Source organism: Saccopteryx leptura, chromosome 3 (genome assembly GCF_036850995.1).
Source record: "Saccopteryx leptura isolate mSacLep1 chromosome 3, mSacLep1_pri_phased_curated, whole genome shotgun sequence".
Taxonomy (NCBI): Eukaryota; Metazoa; Chordata; class Mammalia; order Chiroptera; family Emballonuridae; genus Saccopteryx; species Saccopteryx leptura.
The window spans coordinates 314,085,180-314,106,297 of record NC_089505.1 but is presented as its reverse complement, the minus strand read 5'-3'; the positions used below and the strand labels follow the sequence as shown (position 1 = coordinate 314,106,297).

General features: G+C 42.0%; 1 protein-coding gene across 3 annotated transcripts in view; it reads left to right on the top strand.

Annotated features, from left to right (window-relative positions):
* Positions 1–21,118, top strand: part of CHD7 (chromodomain helicase DNA binding protein 7) — a 204,129-nt gene that overhangs the window by 53,607 nt on the left and 129,404 nt on the right. For 2 of the 3 annotated variants that reach the window (XM_066378993.1, XM_066378992.1), the window contains exon 2: positions 16,804–18,624. The exons of the other annotated variant lie outside the window; for it this stretch is intronic. In XM_066378993.1, coding sequence (XP_066235090.1) covers positions 16,978–18,624 — 1,647 coding nt within the window. In that variant the 5' untranslated portion in view covers positions 16,804–16,977. The remainder of the gene's footprint in view (positions 1–16,803; positions 18,625–21,118) is intronic. 3 annotated transcript variants of the gene reach the window in all.

The window sequence follows — 21,118 nt, the reverse complement described above, 5'->3', positions numbered from 1 at the left end:
TAAATTTCTCATATTACAGGAGAAAGTGATCATATGCATTGTATTCTAATAATATGTCAGGTACTGTGTTAAAGTGCTTTATATCTACAGTCTAACTTAGCCCTCATGAATTAGAGGTGGGTGGTATTATCTGTATTTTAGAAATGAAAAGAGGAAGTTCTGGAACAGGATGCATTTCAGAGTTGACCTCAGAACTTAGTGGGTTTATAGTGTCTTCTGACTATGCCACTTTGTTCTGTTTATTCTCAGGATCTTTTGTGGTCCTAAACAAATATTAGGATTGTTTGTTCTGTTTCTATGAAAAATGCCATTGGAATCTTGATAGGGATTGTATTGAATCTGTAGAGTGCTTTGGGTAGTATGGACATTTTAAAATTATTAATTCTTCCAACCTGTGAGCATGGAATATCTTTCCATTTATTTGTTGTTGTTTTTTAATTTCTTTATTTAAAACTCAAAGTTCATAACCATCACCTCTCTCTGAGTTCAACAAGCCACTTGAAGCCGTTGCAGTGAAACCACCTTCACTTCCTGTTCACTTTTTTGTATCTGCACCTCCTTCTCCTTGTCCCAGTGGAAGAGGCAGATTCTGCCCCTGTGCACTGGGTCTGTTCCCATTTCCCTTCTCCAGAGGTGCATGCCCTTAATTGTCCCTGCTTTCTATGTCTCTTCTTAGACCTCTTCTTCTCCATGCCTCCTCCTGTGGGTGTTCATGTATTTTATCTAACAAATGCTTATGTAGTGCTTATGAAGTAGCAGACACTGTTCTAAGTGCATTGCAAATATTAATGCACTTAAATCTAACAACCCAATGAAATAAAAACTGTTATTATCCCTGTTTTATACTGAGGCACAGAGAGACTAGGGAACTTGACCAGGGTTACACGCCTTGTGTTTGGACCCAGTTCCATTTCTCTCATGTTGAGTAGACAAAGCTCATCCTTCATCAGCCCCCTCCCCCTGCAGCCGGCTTTCTCTTCACTTGCTCAGGCGGAAGTTGGGAGCCACATATACTGTCTCTGTTCACCCGTTATCACCTTGAGCCCTGGAGCTGCTGCCTCCTCTATTTTGTAGAAAGTACTTTTAGAATTAGTAATATCTACTCATGGAGTCTGATGGACACTTTTATCTTCTATTTCTAGGGTATTTGAACTTGTTGATCACTTCCTTAGAACTTTCTTTTGGTGTTTGATTCTGTCTTGCTGGCGTATTCCTCAGCCTTTCCTCTAAGTGTCAGCATTCTTCAGGATTCTGTCCTGTTCTTTTCTCTTATTACTGTAAGCATGTTTTCTGGGTGATCTCATCCACTCCAACACTTTGCCTTCCTTCTGTTTCTCAATGGCTTGAGCACTGAAGACATGTCTTCAGTTCAGCTTCCTCTCTCAAGCTCTTCACTGTTATATTGTGCGGCTAACTGGATAGCTCCACGTGGAGTTCCTCGGCCCCTCCCACTCACCCCACATAACCGCTACTTCTGTTCCCCATGTTTCAGTCAGTGGTGTTACATCTGCTTGGTTACCCAAGCCAGAGTCCCATCATTCCAGACTCTTCATTCTCCAACATCCAGTCAGAAACAAGGTCAAATGGTTGGGTAGTTCTGTCTCTTGAGTATCTCCATTTTCTCCTTTGCTCTACCTTCATCTCTTACCTGAACTCCTATAGGAGTCTTCAGAATGGCTTTTTGATCCTAGCCTTGTGCTAGCCTCACTTCTTCTAGTCTGTGATCCACATTTTAGAGAGGGGCATTCTTTTTAAAATGGACATCTTTCTAAACAGCATAACTCAAAAACTTTTAAGTGACTTCTTCATGAATTCAGAAGGAATTCTCTGGCCTTTCATGGGCGGGCCTCCTTGTAAGCCATGGAGACATTTGCAGACATCTGAGTGTATTCTGCTTGCCTAAGCCTCAGAAATGAATGGTTCAGTCCTCTCTGCTTCCCTCTTGCTCAGAGTCTCTACCTGCCCGTTTCCTACTTGTCCTTTACGTCTCAGCGTAGACAGACTTCTCTGGACCAGCATTGTCCTGTAATTTTCTGTCATGATAAAAACTCAAGCGAGCTCTGTATTTGCTGTGCCCATTTTAGTAGCCACTGGCCACATATGGTTGTTGTGCATTTGAATATGGCTAAGTGTTGCAGAGGAACTGGACTTAAAATCTTCAGTAGTTTTAATTAACTGAAATTTAAATAGCTATGTGGGGCTAGTGGCTGCTGCAGTGGGCAGCATAGGGACTGTGGTGGGGGTGCCGTGTGCATCTCAGCATTCTGTTCATATATCTACCTAACACTTTTCCCAAGAACAACAAAACAGCTGATAGTACTGGAAGAGTAAGAAAAATTCACAGGAAAATGAAGATGTAAGAATATTATCATGCAAAAAAATAATTTTTACCAAAAAAAGACTTTGACTTATCAAGAATCAGTTATTTTCAGCATATGGCTACTACATTTATACTGGACTTACACCTGAAATTCTGTGAACAGAGGCCAGGTGAAATTGACAACCAATATACTTCAAACTTTGTATTGTTTGTGGTTGCCAGAGAGCATTATATACTGCTCACAAAAATTAGGGGGTTTTCAAAGTGAATATGAAACAAAAAGAGAAGCATTTTTTTTTTTATTAAACAAGAACATCAGAAAAGCAAAGGACAAGTCAAAGAAAGTTTTTTGATTATGCAAATGAGATGCAAAACCAACTTTTAGTTCATTGGTGAAAATGCACTTTCCAAAAGACTGAAAGTACTGGAGTATCTGCATGTTCCCTGATCCCCTTGTTTTTGTGAGCAAAATTATTATTTAATAAAATTATTTTTTTGCATTATGATAGTCTTACATCTTAATTTTTCCTGTGAATTTTTGTGAGTAGGTTTTCATGATACTAGATATTGGATTGTTAGCAAGTACCGTACTTCCCCATGTATTTATAAGATGCACCTTAATTTTGGGGCCCGAAATTTGGAATAAAGTATTACATAGTTATTGAACTCAAGTTTTAGTCATCATAAAATTCATAGAACTCCTCATCACTGTCGAAACTCCTATGCATTAGCTTGTCCTCATATGTGTCTGATGATGAATCACTGTCTTCATATATTGCCTTGTCCTCAGTTCCCTTTACGGCATTTGAAATGCCACACTTCTTAAATGACTTGACAACGATCCCAATCTTGGTATTATCATAGGATCTTTCACTCAGGTACAAACTTCTCCTATAGTTGGTTTCTTCACTTTTCCTGCTGGTGTCAAATTGTTGACAACAGCGCAAAAACAAGCGTGAAAAAGCAAGAAATGCAAGTAAAAGAAAAATTACAACTATTGTATAATATAAGATGCACCCAGGTTTTAGACCCCAAATTTTTCTAAAAAGGGCGCATCTTATACATGGGGAAATACGGCATCAGTGGAACTTAAAATAGGTGAGAGCACTATGCAGAGATCTTTGGACTTCTTGGGGAAAAGATGTTCATATTTGTAATGGGTAGCATTTACTGCATTTCTTTTTTAGGTATTGTATATGTTTATATAGAATGGAAAATTGAGAAGAGATCGCTTAGTTCTTTGCACCCTGTTGATGGGAAACTGCCCCAGGCCACACTGATCCAGGAGGTCCTCTATGGAGGCTGGAGATGGTCATTACAGCAGGGAGTTGTAAAGCTAGAATAGTGTTACCAATGTGTGGTTCTCCTTTTAAACTGGCATAATATCAGTGGAGAGATGGGAAGAGACTTTTAACTTCCTGGCCCAACCCAGCTGCCTAGTGTGAACAGAATCTTAGGGAGGCAGTGCAGCCTACTGACTCTCCTGCGTGTTTGCAGCCGAGGGGGTGCGGTGTTAGTAATATACCGAGATGTTATTTAATGGCCATTCCTTAAACATTTTTGAGGCACTGGGTCTGGCATTGGGATTACAGAGTGATAAACATAAAATGCAGGGTCTTTCTCAATGTGCTTACCTATCTGGGCAGTCCAGACATATTTATAGAGGTGTGATAGGAGGACATTTAAATGGTTCATGATGAAAGAATATTGACATATACTCTATATTCACAAATTAACCTTTCAAGAGAACATCATTTATTCTAAGAAAAATATGGAAAGTTGAAAAGAATTCTTTGTAAAGTGACAAATTTTAAATTCATTGTATGAGAAAGTTATAAATGATTCTGATAAGTAAAAAAAGCTACTAACTGCTAAGTTTGTATGAAAACAATAAAAATTATTTGGAAATTGGTGATCTAAACAATTTCAACTACCAAATGGTATTTATACCACAACGAGAAAAAATGTTTCTCACTGTTTTAGGATGGCAAAGTTTTAGTGCTCAGGGACCTTGGCAGTTGAGTGCACAGAGCTCTTGACAAGTGACCTGATAAGAACTCAGAGGACTTGTGAGTATATTTTTGAAGTAGAAACCGGAGATACATGGTCTGTCAGAACATTTTTCACTCTTTCTAGGTATAAGATGCAGTCTGAAGATGTATTTAGTATAGGCAGTAACATACTTGTTTAATGGGGCACTTTGCTTTACTTACAGAATCTTTAAGGCTGTTTCAGAAACTTGGAGATATGTTTGTTGTAGCCACTGGTCTTAAAGGGGCAGAACTTTTTTTTAACTGATTTTAATTTATTGTGTTTACATAGATTCAAGTGTCCCACCGAATACATCTCCTCCACCCCAATGTTCCCCTCAACATTTCCTTTGCCCCCCTCCCCCAGCGCCCTCCCCCCTTCACTCCAGGATTTGCTTTCCTGCTCTCTGTAACCCTGTATTATGTATGTATATATAATTTCACCAATCTCTTTCCCTTCTCTGATCCTATCCTCTCATCCTCTTTCCCTCTGTCCACTTTCCCTCTGCTTCCCTTTGATCCCGCCAAAGGAGTAGAACTTTTGGTAGCATAGTTAGAAACCTTTATTTATATTTTTCAAATTATATATAGGAAAATTGGACTATTTTCAAATCATCTCTGAGAAATGGACATGAAATAGAGAATTTGGTATGTTTAGTGATCTAATAGATATGGGAGAGGAAGTTTGAAAAATGTGGGTAGGTATAATATGATGTAAATACTATCACTAATGAAATTTAATTATTTAGATTTCCTTATCTGTATCATAATTTTATTAGCAACTGATGTATAGTAGTTAAACTTATAGAAACCATACAAATAGGTAGAGGTAGCAGTCTGAGGCTTAGTAAATTACTTGAAAGCTATAACCAAAGGCTGATTTAATTGGTCTGGTTGGAGCCTGAGTGTGGAAATTTTTAAGAACTTTCTTGGTCTGTGTAAACTCTGTATTTTGAAACTAAGTGTCTGATCCTTTCTGTATTCTTTGATGAAATCAAGTACAAATTCATTTATAAGGCTTCATTGTTAGCCTTAAATTATATTGCTCACCCTCATTACTCAAAACAAATGTTGCACCTGGTAGCAGCTCATTTTCTCACTTTTCCTTTTTCTTATGTTAGAGTCTCTTACTTGCTAACTTGAGGTGAACTTAATCTGTGTATTGAAATGGACACTGTAGAAATTTGTAATTGCATAAGTAAGATCTCTTTTCAAACTGAAATATAAAGTTTACTTGCAAGTTAGAATGGAATCCTAATATCAGGAATCTGGTACACTCATGGTAAAAGTACTTAGAATTGGCTAGTTGAATGATATTTAGGGGAAATATGTGAACTAGGTCATTGCAAACAGTTTTCAGTGACATCAGCAAAGCATGGTGTAGCAAAATAGTAAAAGACTTTGTTACAGAATATATTGTAGTTTTTTTTAAAAAAACAGATTTCAGTTATGAATTAATTTACTTAGAATAGTATGAGTGATATTTCATAAAGTTAGTTTTCTCCACAGTGCACAGCTCATCGGGGGAGGGGCAGTGCAGATTTCTGGGTAAAGAGGAGGGGTCCAGCCTCGGGTTGTGCTTTGCTGTGGGTGCGAGGAAATACAAAGTTAAACATACAGTGTTTATAGATAATAGGTTTGTCTTTTTATCATCTTCTAATATAATGAAGATATTTAATTTGGCTAAAAGATAAAGCAGGCTTACTTAGCTGCATGAAATTGATAGCTTTGAGTACCAATAGTTACTTTATCGTAATAGTTTTTCGTTTATAGTTTTGATTATCACATAGCGATTATGGAAGCATTGTAGAATCTACTCACATTAATGATAGCGTAGGTGTACAAAATGTTTTCAGCTTTGTTGTAAGCCAGAATGGTCATGAAACAGTAGATGCGAAATTGTTTATCTTCTAACCTTAAGTCCATTTCCTTTGTCAGCTGTAACTTAATTGCAATAGAAATGTAACACTGTGGTCACAGAGTAAGTTATATTTTTTTCTCTTTTTTTCTATAGATTTACATTTTTATGACTATGTGCAGTTCACCACAGTACTTTCTCCAGTTATCTTTTAAAGACCTCCTCAACCATTTTTTTTTCTGTTCCACTTTTATATTGCCTCTTTCCCTGATGGAAATTTGAAATTTTGTAATTCCTGTGTATTTCTTCTTTTGCATAGAATATGGCATCTTAGAAAACTGTTGGAGGTTACTGTATGACCTCTGCACTCGGTGTCCTGTGACACTTTGCCTGCCCCTGCTCAGGTTTATTCATGATGGATAAGTTCCACTCATCACAGGCTCTAGCAGAGAAAATAGATTAATTATTTTCAGCTGTGGAGCTGCCAAAGCTTTTTTTTAAATTTTTTTCTTTAAGGAAAAGAATGTTGGTAGTGTGAGTATCAGAGAAGACTACATACTTTTTCTCCCTGCATTTCAAACTAGGCAGACTTGGGGACAGTTTAAATTCGCCCTGGAATATGAGACAAAGTACCCTTTCCAGCTTTCCAGAAACTTTTAAAATGCAAAAGAATGTGGGAAATTGCCAGATCAGTTAGTTCACCAGTGACAACTGTAGTGATGCAGAAAGGATTTGCTGCTGCCCAGTCTGGGCATGGTGCGTGTCCTTCTGTGGGGTGGGGGCAGCTTTAGGGCAGTTCGTGATTGCCAGGTGTCCCTGGACAGAGGGTGGCCATGCAGCTCCTTCCTGCCCTTCTGTCCTCTCACTTTTTGTAGGCCTTGACCTCACCCTGATGCCGGTGTGTGTGTGTGTGTGTGTGTGTGTGAAGTCAGTAGCTTGAGACAGGTCTAGAGTGAGTGGGAAAATGGCTTCAAATGGTGATTTTTTTATTAGGCTAATAAACATGTGATGTAATTTGCCTTTATAGACCAGTCAAGTTTTGTTTGTTTAAACTATCCCAGGATATTTTACAATATTAAGCAAGACACATTAGCGATTGCCAAATTTTGTAAAATTTATATTATTCTTCTGTTAGTCTGCACTGTAAACATCCTTCAAGTGGGTTGAAATGCATTTTTGAAGTTTAATTTCTTACTATCCCAAGTAAATTACACTGAAAATTTTCATTTACTTATTTTAATATAGGGTAGCAATAAAAAGCTATGGGATAGATCTACATATCGACATAGAGTCATACCTTATTTACATATGTAGATATGCTGTGTGTGGGCATGTATATACGTCTTCGTCCACATTCCTCTCCTGCCATGTAGTGTTGAGTGCTGTCAGTGTTATGAGAATGTGTGCTGGTCTGTTGCTGGCCACACTAAGCTGTGAATGGAAGGATCACCCTGGATGTGTTTTCCTAGTCTGACAAGCAGGTCAGCTGTCTGCTGGCCATCTTCTTGGGGGTTTAGTTTTTGAAGGAGTTAATTTCAGGGAGTGATAGTTCAGTCTTGAATTGCAGGGTGTACAGGTTGTTTTGTAAAGGACACTGTTCTCCATGACTCTTGGCACAACTTATATATAGGGTGATATGTGCCTTTTGACCCATTTAGAAAAAAATATTAGTGCTGTGGTTGTGCACTTTGTATAAACTGATAGTTGAGTGCTAGTTCATGAGTTGTCTTGAAAGAAAACATATTCACCCCATTTTTACATTAAAAAAAACATTATCTGAAACACAGCTCAAAATATTCAGACTCCTTAAAGTTATGTAGAAATAACCGAACAGTTTCTGCAAGGAACCTGTGAAATAGTTTGTTATGTAACATAGCATTAGAGATTATTGTTAACTGCATTTTCTTTTGCCTTGCAAAAATCATTGGCAAGAATATGGACGTATCTTTAAAATTAAACCACTTTTAGGTATCCACTCTTTGTAAACCATTACTAATTAAAACTTGTCACTAAGGGTTATTCCTAATTCTTTGGATAAGTCTGTATTGTTTTTTTTGTCAGTCACAAATGCCAAGGCTACCTTTCCTTAAATGGAAGATGGCATTTCTTTGTGACACTTGCTTTGTAATTCTTTGGGACGATTTCTTGTTGATTATTTATTCTCCCATTAATTGAGGAGCATTTGGACCTATAGTAAAGAGGAGCTTAGAGTCTGAGAGCAGGACTCCCGAATGTTCACACATGCAGAAATCACCAGGGGCCATTGTTAACAAAATGCAGATTCTAGGTCAGGAGATCTGGGCTAGGCCCAAGATGCTGCATCTCTCACCGGCTCCTAAAGGATACCAGTGGTCCCAGGACCCCCTTCAAATGACAAGGCTCGCATCAGCAGGGAGAGAGGCAGGTAAACAAACAAGAACAGCCATGTGTTTGTTTTTTTAGCTCCTCCCTCTGGTGCAGTAGAAATCCTAGGAAGGGTTTCAAAATCAGCCTGAGGAGCAGAGGGCTGAGGGTCAGGAAGCTTCGCTGGATGCTTGGTGACAAAAGAATTAAGACTGTAAGAGGCCAGACTGCACAGGGTTAAATAAGGAGGCAAGAAAGGTGTGAGGAAGTGAATGCATCATCAGTAACTCTATTGGTTGACAGACTTCGCCTGGATGATTGTGAATGTTCCATATAAGCGGAGGGAAGGGAATTTGGGGATCTGATTACAGAGTGCCTCCCACTGTGCTGGAGCATTTGGACTTGATCACCAAAGCTATTGCAACTCCTTTAAGGATTTTAATGGGGGGGGGGGACATAATGCATTTTGTGTTTTATTCAGTCAGCTGTGTGAATCTTTTGGGATCAGAGTTGGGCGAACCAGTTAGCCTGTACTGCTTTGTCATTCACTAAACCATGAAGGCCTGACTTCGTGAGAGGTAGTGTGAATCGAGAGGAGGTTGACTGGCGTGATACATGAGAGGCAGAATCAGCAGGTTGGTGGATGGGTTGAACATGCAGGATATTTGGGGCATTATTAGAACAGCAAGCTGTACAGTTCTGTATAACCAGTGTCTTTGAAATGCTTTATACAAAGTAGGGAATCATTAAATATAAGGTCTACCGGAAAGTTCTGTCTGTTTCTATCACAACAAATTTCGACATGTAAGCACGTTTATTTGGCGCATGTGTGCCTATTTTTATCACTTAATGTATACATACTGACGTAACAAATTAACTAAAACAAAGTTGATTCACGTTAGTCTTATGTGTGAGGCGATAGTGTACCCATGACTACTGATAAAGTTCATTTACGCCACTGTAATTTTTACGAATTTCAACAAGGAAGAAATGCTACAGAAGCATGTCTGTCGCATCCACCATATTCCCCGGACTTAGCACCCCCTCCGACTATCACTTGTTTTTGTCCTTACGAAATTTTTTGAAGGGCAAAAAATTCAAAAATGAAGAAGATATCAAACAAGCACTGGTTCAATTTTTCACATCAAAAGATAAAACATTTTTCAAAAATGGGATATACAAATTGCCCTCACGCTGGCAAGAAATCATTAATGATGCAATTATATTATTTAATAAAGTTTATTGATGGTAAGAAAAATTTGTATTTTGTTTTCTAAAAATGGACAGAACTTTCTGGTAGACCTTATATATTTTTTAAATGAATGTGGGATGGGAAGATTTGAGGGTTATTTCATCCTTTGGCTCGGTGGAAGGTATGGATGGAGATACCCATTAGCTGCTATAGGGAATGCTGACATAAAGCATAGCGTTACTCTCTACAATACCAGTTCAGAGCATAATCTTCTCTATTCAAGTAAATATACCTTCAGTTAGCATCAGCAAAAATAAAGATTACCTAGTGACATAAATGGAAGCTAACTATAAATGCAATTCTTATTCCTTTTTTCTTTTTTCATTTAGTTCTTGGACTAATATAGACCTTCCGAAGGACTTCACATCATTATTCTTCCTACATCTTTTTCTCCCAGTAAAATAGTGAATGAAAATAATGTGGCAAAGTCACTAAGAAAAAATACTGACCTTACTATAGTTATATAGATTTCTAGTTGTAAAAATTAAGCTTGCAAATTGTTAAAGGGCAATGTTAATATGGCAATTGTAAGTGAAAACAACTCTGAAATCAACTATTGCCAAGTACCTGAAATTTTTATAGTTGGGAGTCATTCCTAACATAATAAAAATTATTTATTAAGAAATAGAGATATATGTTGTGAGTTAATACAGAAAAGAGATAGCTTATAGGTTGAAAAATATAGTTAACGAAATATGATATATGGGAAGAATACTGTAAATTTCACCACAGGGGAAGATGTAGACCTTTGAAAGAATACTCATCTCAGAGCAGGAGAAAATATTTCTCATAAAAGAGGATTGCTACTGTTCAATAGGGTCTTTGTCTAAAAATGTTACCTCTGAGAAGAAATATATAGTCTAGCTGTCCATAGAATGTTCTGCAATGATGGCATTGTTCCATACATGCTCAGTAGCCACCAGCCCCATGTGGCTGTTGAGTATTTTAAATGTAGCCATGCATTCGAGCAACATGAATTTTACATTTTATATAGTTTTAATTAATTTCAATAGCAACATGTGGCTAGTGGGTGCTGTGTAGGACAGCACAGTGACAGCAGATTGGAACTGCTTTCCACACATAATCATGAGGAAGAAAATGTGGTCTTGTCCAAAGGGTTCAGGAAGGGTATCATCTGGTCCATGAGGCAAATCTGGAGCTGACTCTGGTGAGCCGATGTTGGTAATTTGGAGGCATTTTCTGATTCTTTATCTGGGTCGTTGTCCCTTGGATTGATGCCTTCTCCCATGGCAAGCTTTGGCCTGGCTAGGTTATTCTCTTCCCCCAGCTGCAGGGGCCGGGGGGGGGGGGCATCTGGTGGGGACCACCATCCGGCGGCTTCATGATCTGGCTGAAAGGACTTTCAGTTGGAACAGAAGCCAAGCAGTGCTGAGTCCTTTATCTTCTTTGTGTTCACCTATCAGCTCTTAGATCCTTTCCCCCTTTCGATATGATTTGTACCCTTGACGATCGAGAGACTTCTTTGTGGCTTGTGCTGAGGGTGATGATGTGTGTTTTTCCAACTGCTAGACTCTCCCTGCGAGATGCTGACACAGGTTTCACTGGTCCCAAGCATCATTGTGGCGGTTATGTTCTATACCTCAGATGCTCTGGAGGTGGAGGAAAGGAGTTTAAAGACAGCTAGTAGAAATGAAGCCGTGAAACTGTAATGGTCTTCAGAATTTGAAAGGCAGTCATTCTTTTACTCTGCGCTTGCACATGTGTTGGATGTTTATGAAAAAAGCCTCCTTTGGTTGGCATTCTTTTTACACAATTGGCTAAGAAATGGTTGAGGAAGTGTCTTCTTGCATGTGAAAGGTTTTTGCTTGCTTTCCTGTTCACTGGGATACTAATTAAAACATGGCTACATAATAGTTAAGCATTGTCTCTGTAAGTTTTCGTAGGTCAGAAATTCACTTCAAAATATATGTATTTTTACACAACTTACTTCTTTGATTTGTTTTATACCCTTTGCTTCTGTCTCCTTGTTTTTTAAAATCTGCCCCTTTTTTTTATTTTTTAGAGAGAGACAGAGATAGAGGCAGGAAGGGAAAGAGATGAGAAGCATCAACTTGTAGTTGTAGCACTTTAGTTGTTCATTGGTTCTCATACGTGCCGTGACCAGGGGGCTCCTGTTGAGCTGGTGACCCCTTGCTCAAGCCAGCGACTTTGGGCTCAAGCTAGCAACCTTGGGCTCAAGCCATTGACCATGGGATCATGTCTGTGATTCCCATGCTTAAGGTGTTGACTCCACACTGCAGCTGGTGAGCCTGCATTCAAGCCAGCGACCTTGGGGTATAAATCTGGATCCTCGGCATCCCAGGTTGATGCTCTATCCACTGCACTACCACCAGTCAGGCTACATCTACCTATTTTTTTATCCTGCTTATTTCAAGGAAATTGACTAATCATTTTAATGGTGGGACTAATATGTGTATGTGCTGCTTCCTAAAAGTTATAGATAGTATAAATAAAAAAATTTTTTTAAGGAAAGTCTTCTATTTGCTAGTCTCACTAATTGTTTAGTGACTTATCTCTGAGTAAAATGGACCAGCTTTGGCCCTTTAATATTTTGCCCTCTCTAGGAAGATACCGCCTCATTTCTATAGTTTCCTTTCACCTTTGGGAATTGTTTGCCATTAAAAATTTTGTGTAATATGTTTGTGCTTCTCAGTCTACAAAAGATTTTTTTAAAAATCTGTTAAATGAAGAGGGCTTTGGATTAGAAGTTCTCCAAAGTGCTTGACCCTCTAAAAATGTTCACAGTTGGTTTCACAGCGAGCCTCTGCAGGGTGGTGATTCTGCTAGCTGAGCTGTCTCGCTGTGGTCCCTCCTTACCCCAATACATGTACCTTCTGAACCTAGTTTTTGTCTCAGAAAATACTTGCCAGCAGGGCACTGAGCAGAAACTTAAATTACTCTGTCTTTGTTTTATATATCTGAACTGTTTACTATGATATATAGTATCACCCATGGTTAAAACACTTGCCAACATAAATTAGTGAAAAATATCTTGTAAAATGATATTCTAATTTTTACTACATAACCTCCAACTCTTAATTCTTTAAGAGGTCCATCACTTACAATAAATGTATGCTCCATGAGGACAAAAGCCATTTTTTTTATTCAGACATATCTGCAGCACCTAGATCAGTGCTTGGATCATAGTAAGTGCTCAGTAAATATGTTTTAGATAAAAATGTGATTTGAGATTTAATATGGTTTTTATTTAATGGCAAATGAGACAAATACAACTGGATTATTTATTACCCAAATGATAATTATGAGAATTATTTGAACAAGACCTAAAGCTTATATTTCTGTTTCTTCTTTTTAACAATCTATGAATATGCTATTCAATATGGTGGGCACTGCCTCCAAGTGTACATTTTTGACTTGAAACGTGGCAAGTAGGAATTGATATGTTGGTGTGAAATACATACTGGGTTTCAGAGACTTAGTAACAAAAAAATGTAAACTATCTTATTCATTTTTTAATATTGATTGCATGTTGGAGTATTTTGTATATATTGGGTTAAATAAAAATTGTTATTAAATAATTTCAGTCGTTTTAGGGTTACTTTTTAAATGTGACTATTAGAGATTTTTTCCATGAAATTTATTTTAATTTATTGTATTTACATAGATTCTAGTGTCCCCCAGAATACATCCTCCCCCCATGTTTTCCAGTACATCCCCCCTGTCCCCCTCCCCGTAATGCCTTCTCCCCTTCCCTCGAGGATTTTCTGCTCTCATCCCATCCTAAATGTGACTATTAGAGATTTTAAAATTACCATTATGGTTCTGATTTGATAGCTCATTGAAGAGTGCTGATCCTAACATAGAAATGTAGATCTCGAATGTAGAGAAGGAAGCAACCTTCTAGAGTTTTAAATGAACATCTTTGAAAGAAACAAAATTATATGTTGCAGCTGTGACTTGGGAATGTGGGGTATTCAAATGGTCTTGATCAAATTAAAAAAGGCCAAAATAAATTAATTAGATTAGCTCAAATGAGAAATATGAAATCCAGCTACCAGATGGATTCCTAGCATAGTCGCCAGCCAAGCCTTGAGGTCAGAAAAGGGGCAGGAAGGCGGTGGCGGCTGCCCGAGCAAGTGCGAGCAGTCGGCCGCTGATGACAGACTAAAGCCATAGTGTTTGAACTTCTCTTCCCAGAGCTCACCTGGTTGTGGTCACAGTTGTGGTGGGCAACATGTTTACTTGGTTCCAGGTAATGCTATTGTTTTTCATTCCACTGGGAAATGGACTGTCAGTGGGAGGGCGTAGGGTTGTCAGGTAGGATATTTTCAGTGAGTGTTGTTTTGTCCCTTCTCATGCCTGTTGGCAGTTTCTTTCCCCCTCTGCTCAGCTCCGTCCTGCTTCTCCAGGCTGGCAGTGCCTCTGCCCAGGTCAGTGGGCCCGGCCATACCCTGTGTCTGGGCTCTTTTTCCCTGGAGCTGCCTGGGAACCCCATCCCATCAGGAGCACACATGGTACACCCTGGAGGATAAAGCCGTTATCCTATAGAAACAAGGCCATCTAGGACACAGAAGTAGCCATCACCTTCCTTAAGCTAATTTGAAAGGTTATTTTGGTTAAGTGGTTAGTCTGCATGGCTGGTTTCAGCTATTATCAAGTCCATTTGAGTGTTTACTTCCTTGGAAGGTAGCATGAGCTCTGAATAAATGAAGACTGACTGCTTAGGCTTTATAGGAGTAAATTCAATTTACAAGTATTTGTTTTATTTGGCACTGGAGATTTCTGCTTCTCTTTCTTTTGGACTTTAAAGTGTAGTAAAGCAGCACGTCTGTGAATGAAACGGTCTCGTGCTCATCTTACTCTCACCCATCTGACCTCTGTTTTTGGAGAGAGTACATCAGAAAATTCACGGCCGTTAGCGGCACAGTGAGGAGACCTTTGACTTTATCTGACAGCTGTCACCTGAAAACTGTAGACCTGGAGACCCCCTCCGGTGTTATGTCTGTATTTCTGACAGTGAACAGGAATGTTGTTTACATTTTCTGTAAGCAAAATTCTTCCCTTGTTAGGAATGTGTTAGAATAAGGCAGGCAGAAACTTATTTTCTCTCTTTTTTTATTGGTGAGTTCTCAGCAGTGTTGGGTGGCCCATTGTTCCTCCTTACGTTCACAGAGAAGTGTCAGTGGGATTTATGGCCAAGCCTGTTTGTAACATCACTTTGGAAAGTCTTCTGTAGACATTGCTTTCTCCAGTTGGACAGTATCACACAATGCTTAATGTGCTTTTGAAAGAGGGAAAAAATGAGTTAAATTCCAAAGATGTTTAAGATTTCAGACATTTTTTCTGTGTGAATTAGCTCTTTATTAGGTTGTTCATTTTTAAATTAGCATTCAACAAAAATGCTTTCCTGTTTTGCTTGCTGAAATATTCTTTAAAGTAGTTATTTTAGTTGGGCACAAACTCAGTTAGGAACTGTTTGAATAAAGTGAGGAACGTTAGCCAGTGTCTAATGTGTGCTGTGAACACAGGATGCAGACGGATGTGCCCGCCCACCTTCCCCTCACCTGCTGGGCCCTGCTCTGTCCCTGAAGAGGTGAGGACAGGATAGGGCTGCATGGATGCTTTGAACTTCGTTCTCTCAAAGGGGGTTTCAGTTCTCACCAGTTTTGGGGAAAGTTTTCTGTTTTTTTTTTTTTTTTCATTTTTCTGAAGCTGGAAACGGGGAGAGACAGTCAGACAGACTCCCGCATGCGCCCGACCGGGATCCACCCGGCACGCCCACCATGGGGCGATGCTCTGCCCACCAGGGGGCGATGCTCTGCCCATCCTGGGCGTCGCCATATTGCGACCAGAGCCACTCTAGCGCCTGGGGCAGAGGCCACAGAGCCATCCCCAGCGCCCGGGCCATCTTTGCTCCAATGGAGCCTTGGCTGCGGGAGGGGAAGAGAGAGACAGAGAGGAAAGTGCGGCGGAGGGGTGGAGAAGCAAATGGGCGCTTCTCCTGTGTGCCCTGGCCGGGAATCGAACCCGGGTCCTCCGCACGCTAGGCCGACGCTCTACCGCTGAGCCAACCGGCCAGGGCGAAAGTTTTCTGTTTTTATTGGTAAGAACAGTCATTGCCGAGACATGGCCCCATCCAGCTAGAGTCAGTCTGAAGGTCAGATGGGCCCCTGGTTCATCACCAGAGCCCAGAGCCTCTGGGTGAATAAAGGCCCAGGGACCCTGTGACTGGACTTCTCTGCCGGCCATGCAGACCAGGAGCGTGGTAGGCCCAGAGCTGCAAGTGAAATCGGTCCTCTTGGAGAGTCAGAGCTTTTCTTCTGGTCCTTTCTGAATCTTGTATATCTCTGCTGTAGTAAACATAATGAAATCATGCATTTGTCATAGTCCACAAACTTGTTTTTCAGCATCACCAACGGACACTTTTTCATCCGATGCCTCTGCCGCTGTTACGTAGTTGTACGTGGGCTGCAAATGTCTAATTTGTACAAAATGACTGATTTTGGTATTTATATAATCCTCTAGTCAATTTAACTAAGTTGAGCTTTTCACAGCCCTCGGAGCTGCGGCTGCTCATCTGATTACACTGCTCAGGGGAATAAGGTTAAGGGCGGGCTGTCGGTAACCAGAGCATTTCCAGGGCTTCAGTTCAGCAGATGGGCTGCTTGGCGATATTCATACATCTGCTTGCCTGCTGTGGCAGCTGCTGCTGCTTCATGTTGTGTTCTTTTGTTCTGTTCCATCCAAGAATGGAATGCTAGGAAGTGTAGTGAATGGATTAATTTAAGGTTAAGGTTAGTGTTTTGCTTGCTTTCTAAGTAACCGATCATAATAATGCTTTTGGTAGAAGCTAATGAGTTTCTCTTAAAGTGAACTAGATTTATAAAATACAGCTCAGTGAGGGGGCTAGATTAGTATTGTTGATGGAAACCAAATTAAAATGCATAAAATACTGGCAGTTTTTGTCATTTGTTCCTAATTCTTTGTTTTCTTCCTTCCTCCTCCCGCTCCCTTCTAGGACCTATATCCAGACGTTGCCTGACACTGCAGGGTCCAAGAGAATTAAAGAAATATGGAATGACATGAAGAAGATTAGTTAAGGATTACAGGCTTTGAGGACGAACACCTCGGTGAAGTGAAGCACAGACAAGCTCCTGAGCTGTAGTTTGGAGGAGCCGTGTGTTGGAAGAAGATGGCGGATCCGGGAATGATGAGTCTTTTTGGCGAGGATGGGAATATTTTCAGCGAAGGCCTTGAAGGTCTTGGAGATTGTGGTTACCCCGAAAATCCAGTGAACCCCATGGGTCAGCAGATGCCGATAGACCAGGGCTTTGCCTCCTTGCAGCCATCCCTTCACCATCCCTCCGCTAACCAGAATCAAACCAAGTTGACCCATTTCGATCACTATAATCAGTATGAGCAACAAAAGATGCACCTGATGGATCAGCCGAGCAGGATGATGAGCGGCACCCCTGGGAACGGACTGGCGTCTCCCCACTCGCAGTATCACACCCCTCCCGTTCCTCAGGCCCCGCACAGCGGCAGCGGCGGTGGACAGATGGGAGTCTATCCTGGCATGCAGAATGAAAGGCACGGGCAATCTTTTGTGGACAGTGGCTCCATGTGGGGCCCCCGGGCTGTTCAGGTACCGGACCAGATCCGAGCCCCCTACCAGCAGCCGCCGCAGCCGGCTCCGTCGGGGCCCCCGGCCCAGGGCCACCCTCAGCACATGCAGCAGATGGGCAGCTACCTGGCACGTGGGGACTTCTCCATGCAGCAGCACGGTCAGCCACAGCCGAGGATGAGCCAGTTTTCCCAAGGTCAAGAGGGCCTCAGTCAGGGAAACCCTTTCATTGCCACCTCAGGACCCAGCCACTTGTCCCACGTGCCCCAGCAGAGCCCCAGCATGGCCCCTTCCCTGCGCCACTCAGTGCAGCAGTTCCACCACCACCCCCCCACTGCTCTCCATGGAGAATCCGTTGCCCACAGTCCCAGATTCTCCCCTAATCCTCCTCCACAAGGGGCTGTTCGGCCACAAACCCTTAACTTTAGTTCTCGGAGCCAGACGGTCCCCTCACCTACTATAAACAACTCAGGGCAGTATTCTCGATATCCTTACAGTAACCTAAATCAGGGATTAGTTAACAATACAGGGATGAATCAAAATTTAGGCCTTACAAATAATACTCCAATGAATCAGTCCGTACCCAGATACCCCAATGCTGTAGGATTCCCATCAAACAGTGGTCAAGGACTAATGCACCAGCAGCCCATCCACCCCAGTGGCTCTCTTAACCAAATGAACACACAAACTATGCATCCTTCACAGCCTCAGGGAACTTACGCCTCGCCACCTCCCATGTCACCCATGAAAGCAATGAGTAATCCAGCAGGTACTCCTCCTCCACAAGTCAGGCCCGGAAGTGCTGGGATACCAATGGAAGTTGGCACTTACCCAAATATGCCCCACCCTCAGCCATCTCACCAGCCCCCTGGTGCCATGGGAATTGGACAGAGGAATATGGGCCCCAGAAACATGCAGCAGTCGCGTCCGTTTATGGGCATGTCCTCAGCACCGAGGGAGTTGGCCGGGCACATGAGACCAAATGGTTGTCCCGGCGTTGGCCTTGCAGATCCACAAGCGATCCAGGAACGGCTGCTACCTGGCCAGCAGCACCCTGGCCAGCAGCCGTCTTTTCAGCAGTTGCCAACCTGTCCTCCAATGCAGCCCCACCCAGGCTTGCACCACCAGTCTTCGCCCCCACACCCACATCACCAGCCTTGGGCACAGCTCCACCCATCGCCCCAGAACACCCCGCAGAAAGTGCCTGTGCCGCAGGTAAGGGAACACTGATCTTGCCTTCTTTCTGGTGTAAAATGTAACTTGAACTTATTATCTAAGAGAATTTTCTTTTAATCTTCACAAAACCCATTTTCATTATGAGCTCTTTAATTTTTATCTTGTGAAGCTGCCCTAGAATCTTAGTTTTTACTGTTACTCCCTTTTTTACTCTCTCACCTATTGGCTGATGCATTTATTCACTTATTTAAAAACTCTCGAATCCTGTTCCAAGAATTGTGCTGGGTGCGAAGGATGCACAGGTAGCCAAGTGCGGACCCTGCCTGCTAGTCTGTTGTCACTGCCAGCAGGAGGCGGACGGTCGGCTCAGCACAAACGTCTTCTCCTGTTCCTTCTTTATTTCTCTCTTCCTTTCTGTTTGTAGTTGTCCCTTCCAACTCTTTTAGGAAATTATAATTTCTTTCCTTGGCAAAGTGCAGAATGTGTTCTTCTGAAATATTTATTTTTCTAATTGTCGAATGTTAGTGTGAATTTAAATTGCAAACTGTAGACCATCCTAGTAAACATGACCCACAGAAAGAGCTTGCTCTCTACGGGACTTGGGTGCCCAGCACTGAAACAGTCTTCCCCTCTGTAAGCTGGGATTTATATTACCTACAAGATTTATAAGCAAACAGATTGAAGTTTGAAGTTCTAGCATTCACAAGGATGTATTTTCATTACAAGTGTTGGTGTTTTTGTCCTAGGTCTAGGAAAAGTAAATTAATATCTATGTGTACAGGTTATTCCAAGTGCTAGTCTGAAATACATATTGATCTTCCACTGTAATGGCAATTCTGAGTTGGGATGGCACAATGGGTGATTTCATTGTTGTAAGGCACAGTGCTTGTCCTTAATGAACTCACAGTCAGTTTGGGAAACACGACTAATATGTGAAAATACAAAGCACAGTAAAAGAGTGCCCATGGTTATGTGACAGGTGTCCAGAGAGAGCAGAGACCTGTGGATGAGGGTGCCTGGAATTCGGCTGGGACTTAGCCACAGAGAGTACTCTGAGGCTGACATTTCAGGTTGGGAGATGATTGGTTAGACGGGGATGGGAAGTCAAGCTTGCTGCTGGTCAGGGCCAGGGGGTAGAGGTCTGGTGTTCTGTTCTAAGGAATTTGGACTTCAATGAAGAACCAGTGAAATTGATTACACAGTTCACAGGGTGGCTTGGGGACCAGAAGATGAATTCTGAGCCTGTGGTCCAGGCCTGTGAGGACAGTTTGGACCAGGGATCGGGAGTGGAACAGAAAGGATTGAATCGATGTGAAAGTAAAAGGGTTTGGCCAGGAAACGAAGCCTTTTGGGGCATCACAGCTGGAGAGGTGTTTAGAACAGAGACTCCGGAGCTGACTTCGGGGTGTGTGTATGGGGGGACACGACGGGGGATGTGGAGGTCAGGAAGGACCTCAGGACTCAGGCCACGGAGGGGTTTGGAGCTGACTTCGGGGTGTGTGTATGGGGGGACACGACGGGGGATGTGGAGGTCAGGAAGGACCTCAGGACTCAGGCCACGGAGGGGTTTGGAGCTGACTTCGGGGTGTGTGTATGGGGGGACACGACGGGGGATGTGGAGGTCAGGAAGGACCTCAGGACTCAGGACACGGAGGGGTTTGGGGTACGCTGCCCTCAGAGGTCCGGCACACTTGCAGATTCTCAGGAGGAGCCCCAAGGTCAGTGGGAGTCACCCTGCTCGCTGTCCGTCACCTAACCTGTAGCCCGGGGAGAAGGCTCCTGGGACCTGTGGTACCTGAAGGACCGGAAAGGGGAGGTTGGGAAAACAAAGTGCAGGAAAGAATGGGGAAGGTCAAACCTAGCTAATTTGTTTTTCTTTATCTCAACGTCACAGCAAAATGTCCCTCAAAATTGACCAAAGTGCTGTCCCTGGGGTCTGTGGACCTGGGTGGCTTCTAGGGCAGAAATGAATGTGACCTTTCCAGGAATTATTATTGTTTGTTCCTTGGGAAGTTTCTTATTAAGCAAGGCATCTTTTCAGAGCAGTGGTTCTAGATTTGTTTTGTCCCAGCCTTTTCCCTGGAGAGCAAGCGCAGTTTGAGAGAGACACCCTGTGAGTCTAATTCCTGGATGGGGATGGTTGATTTCCAGCCCCGCCAAGTAGTCAGAGTACAGGTATCTCAGTGGGCGTTTCAGAGGATGAATATGAGGACAGGTGATCCTCGGGTCATGACAGTCTCGACACACGATGTTTCAAGTTTACGAAACTCACTTCCATAGAAACAAAAAAATTGAGATGTGAGCCTGACCAGGTGGTGGCACAGTGGACAGCATTGGACTGGGATGCGGAGGACCCAGGTTTGAGACCCCGAGGTCGCTGGCTTGAGTGTGGACTCATCTGGCTTGAGCACGGGCTGACCAGCTTGAGCGTGGGGTCACTGGCTTGAGCATAGGATCATAGACATGACCCCATGGTGCTGGCTTGAGCCCAAAGGTCGTTGGCTGGCTTGAGCAAGGGGTCACTTGCTCTGCT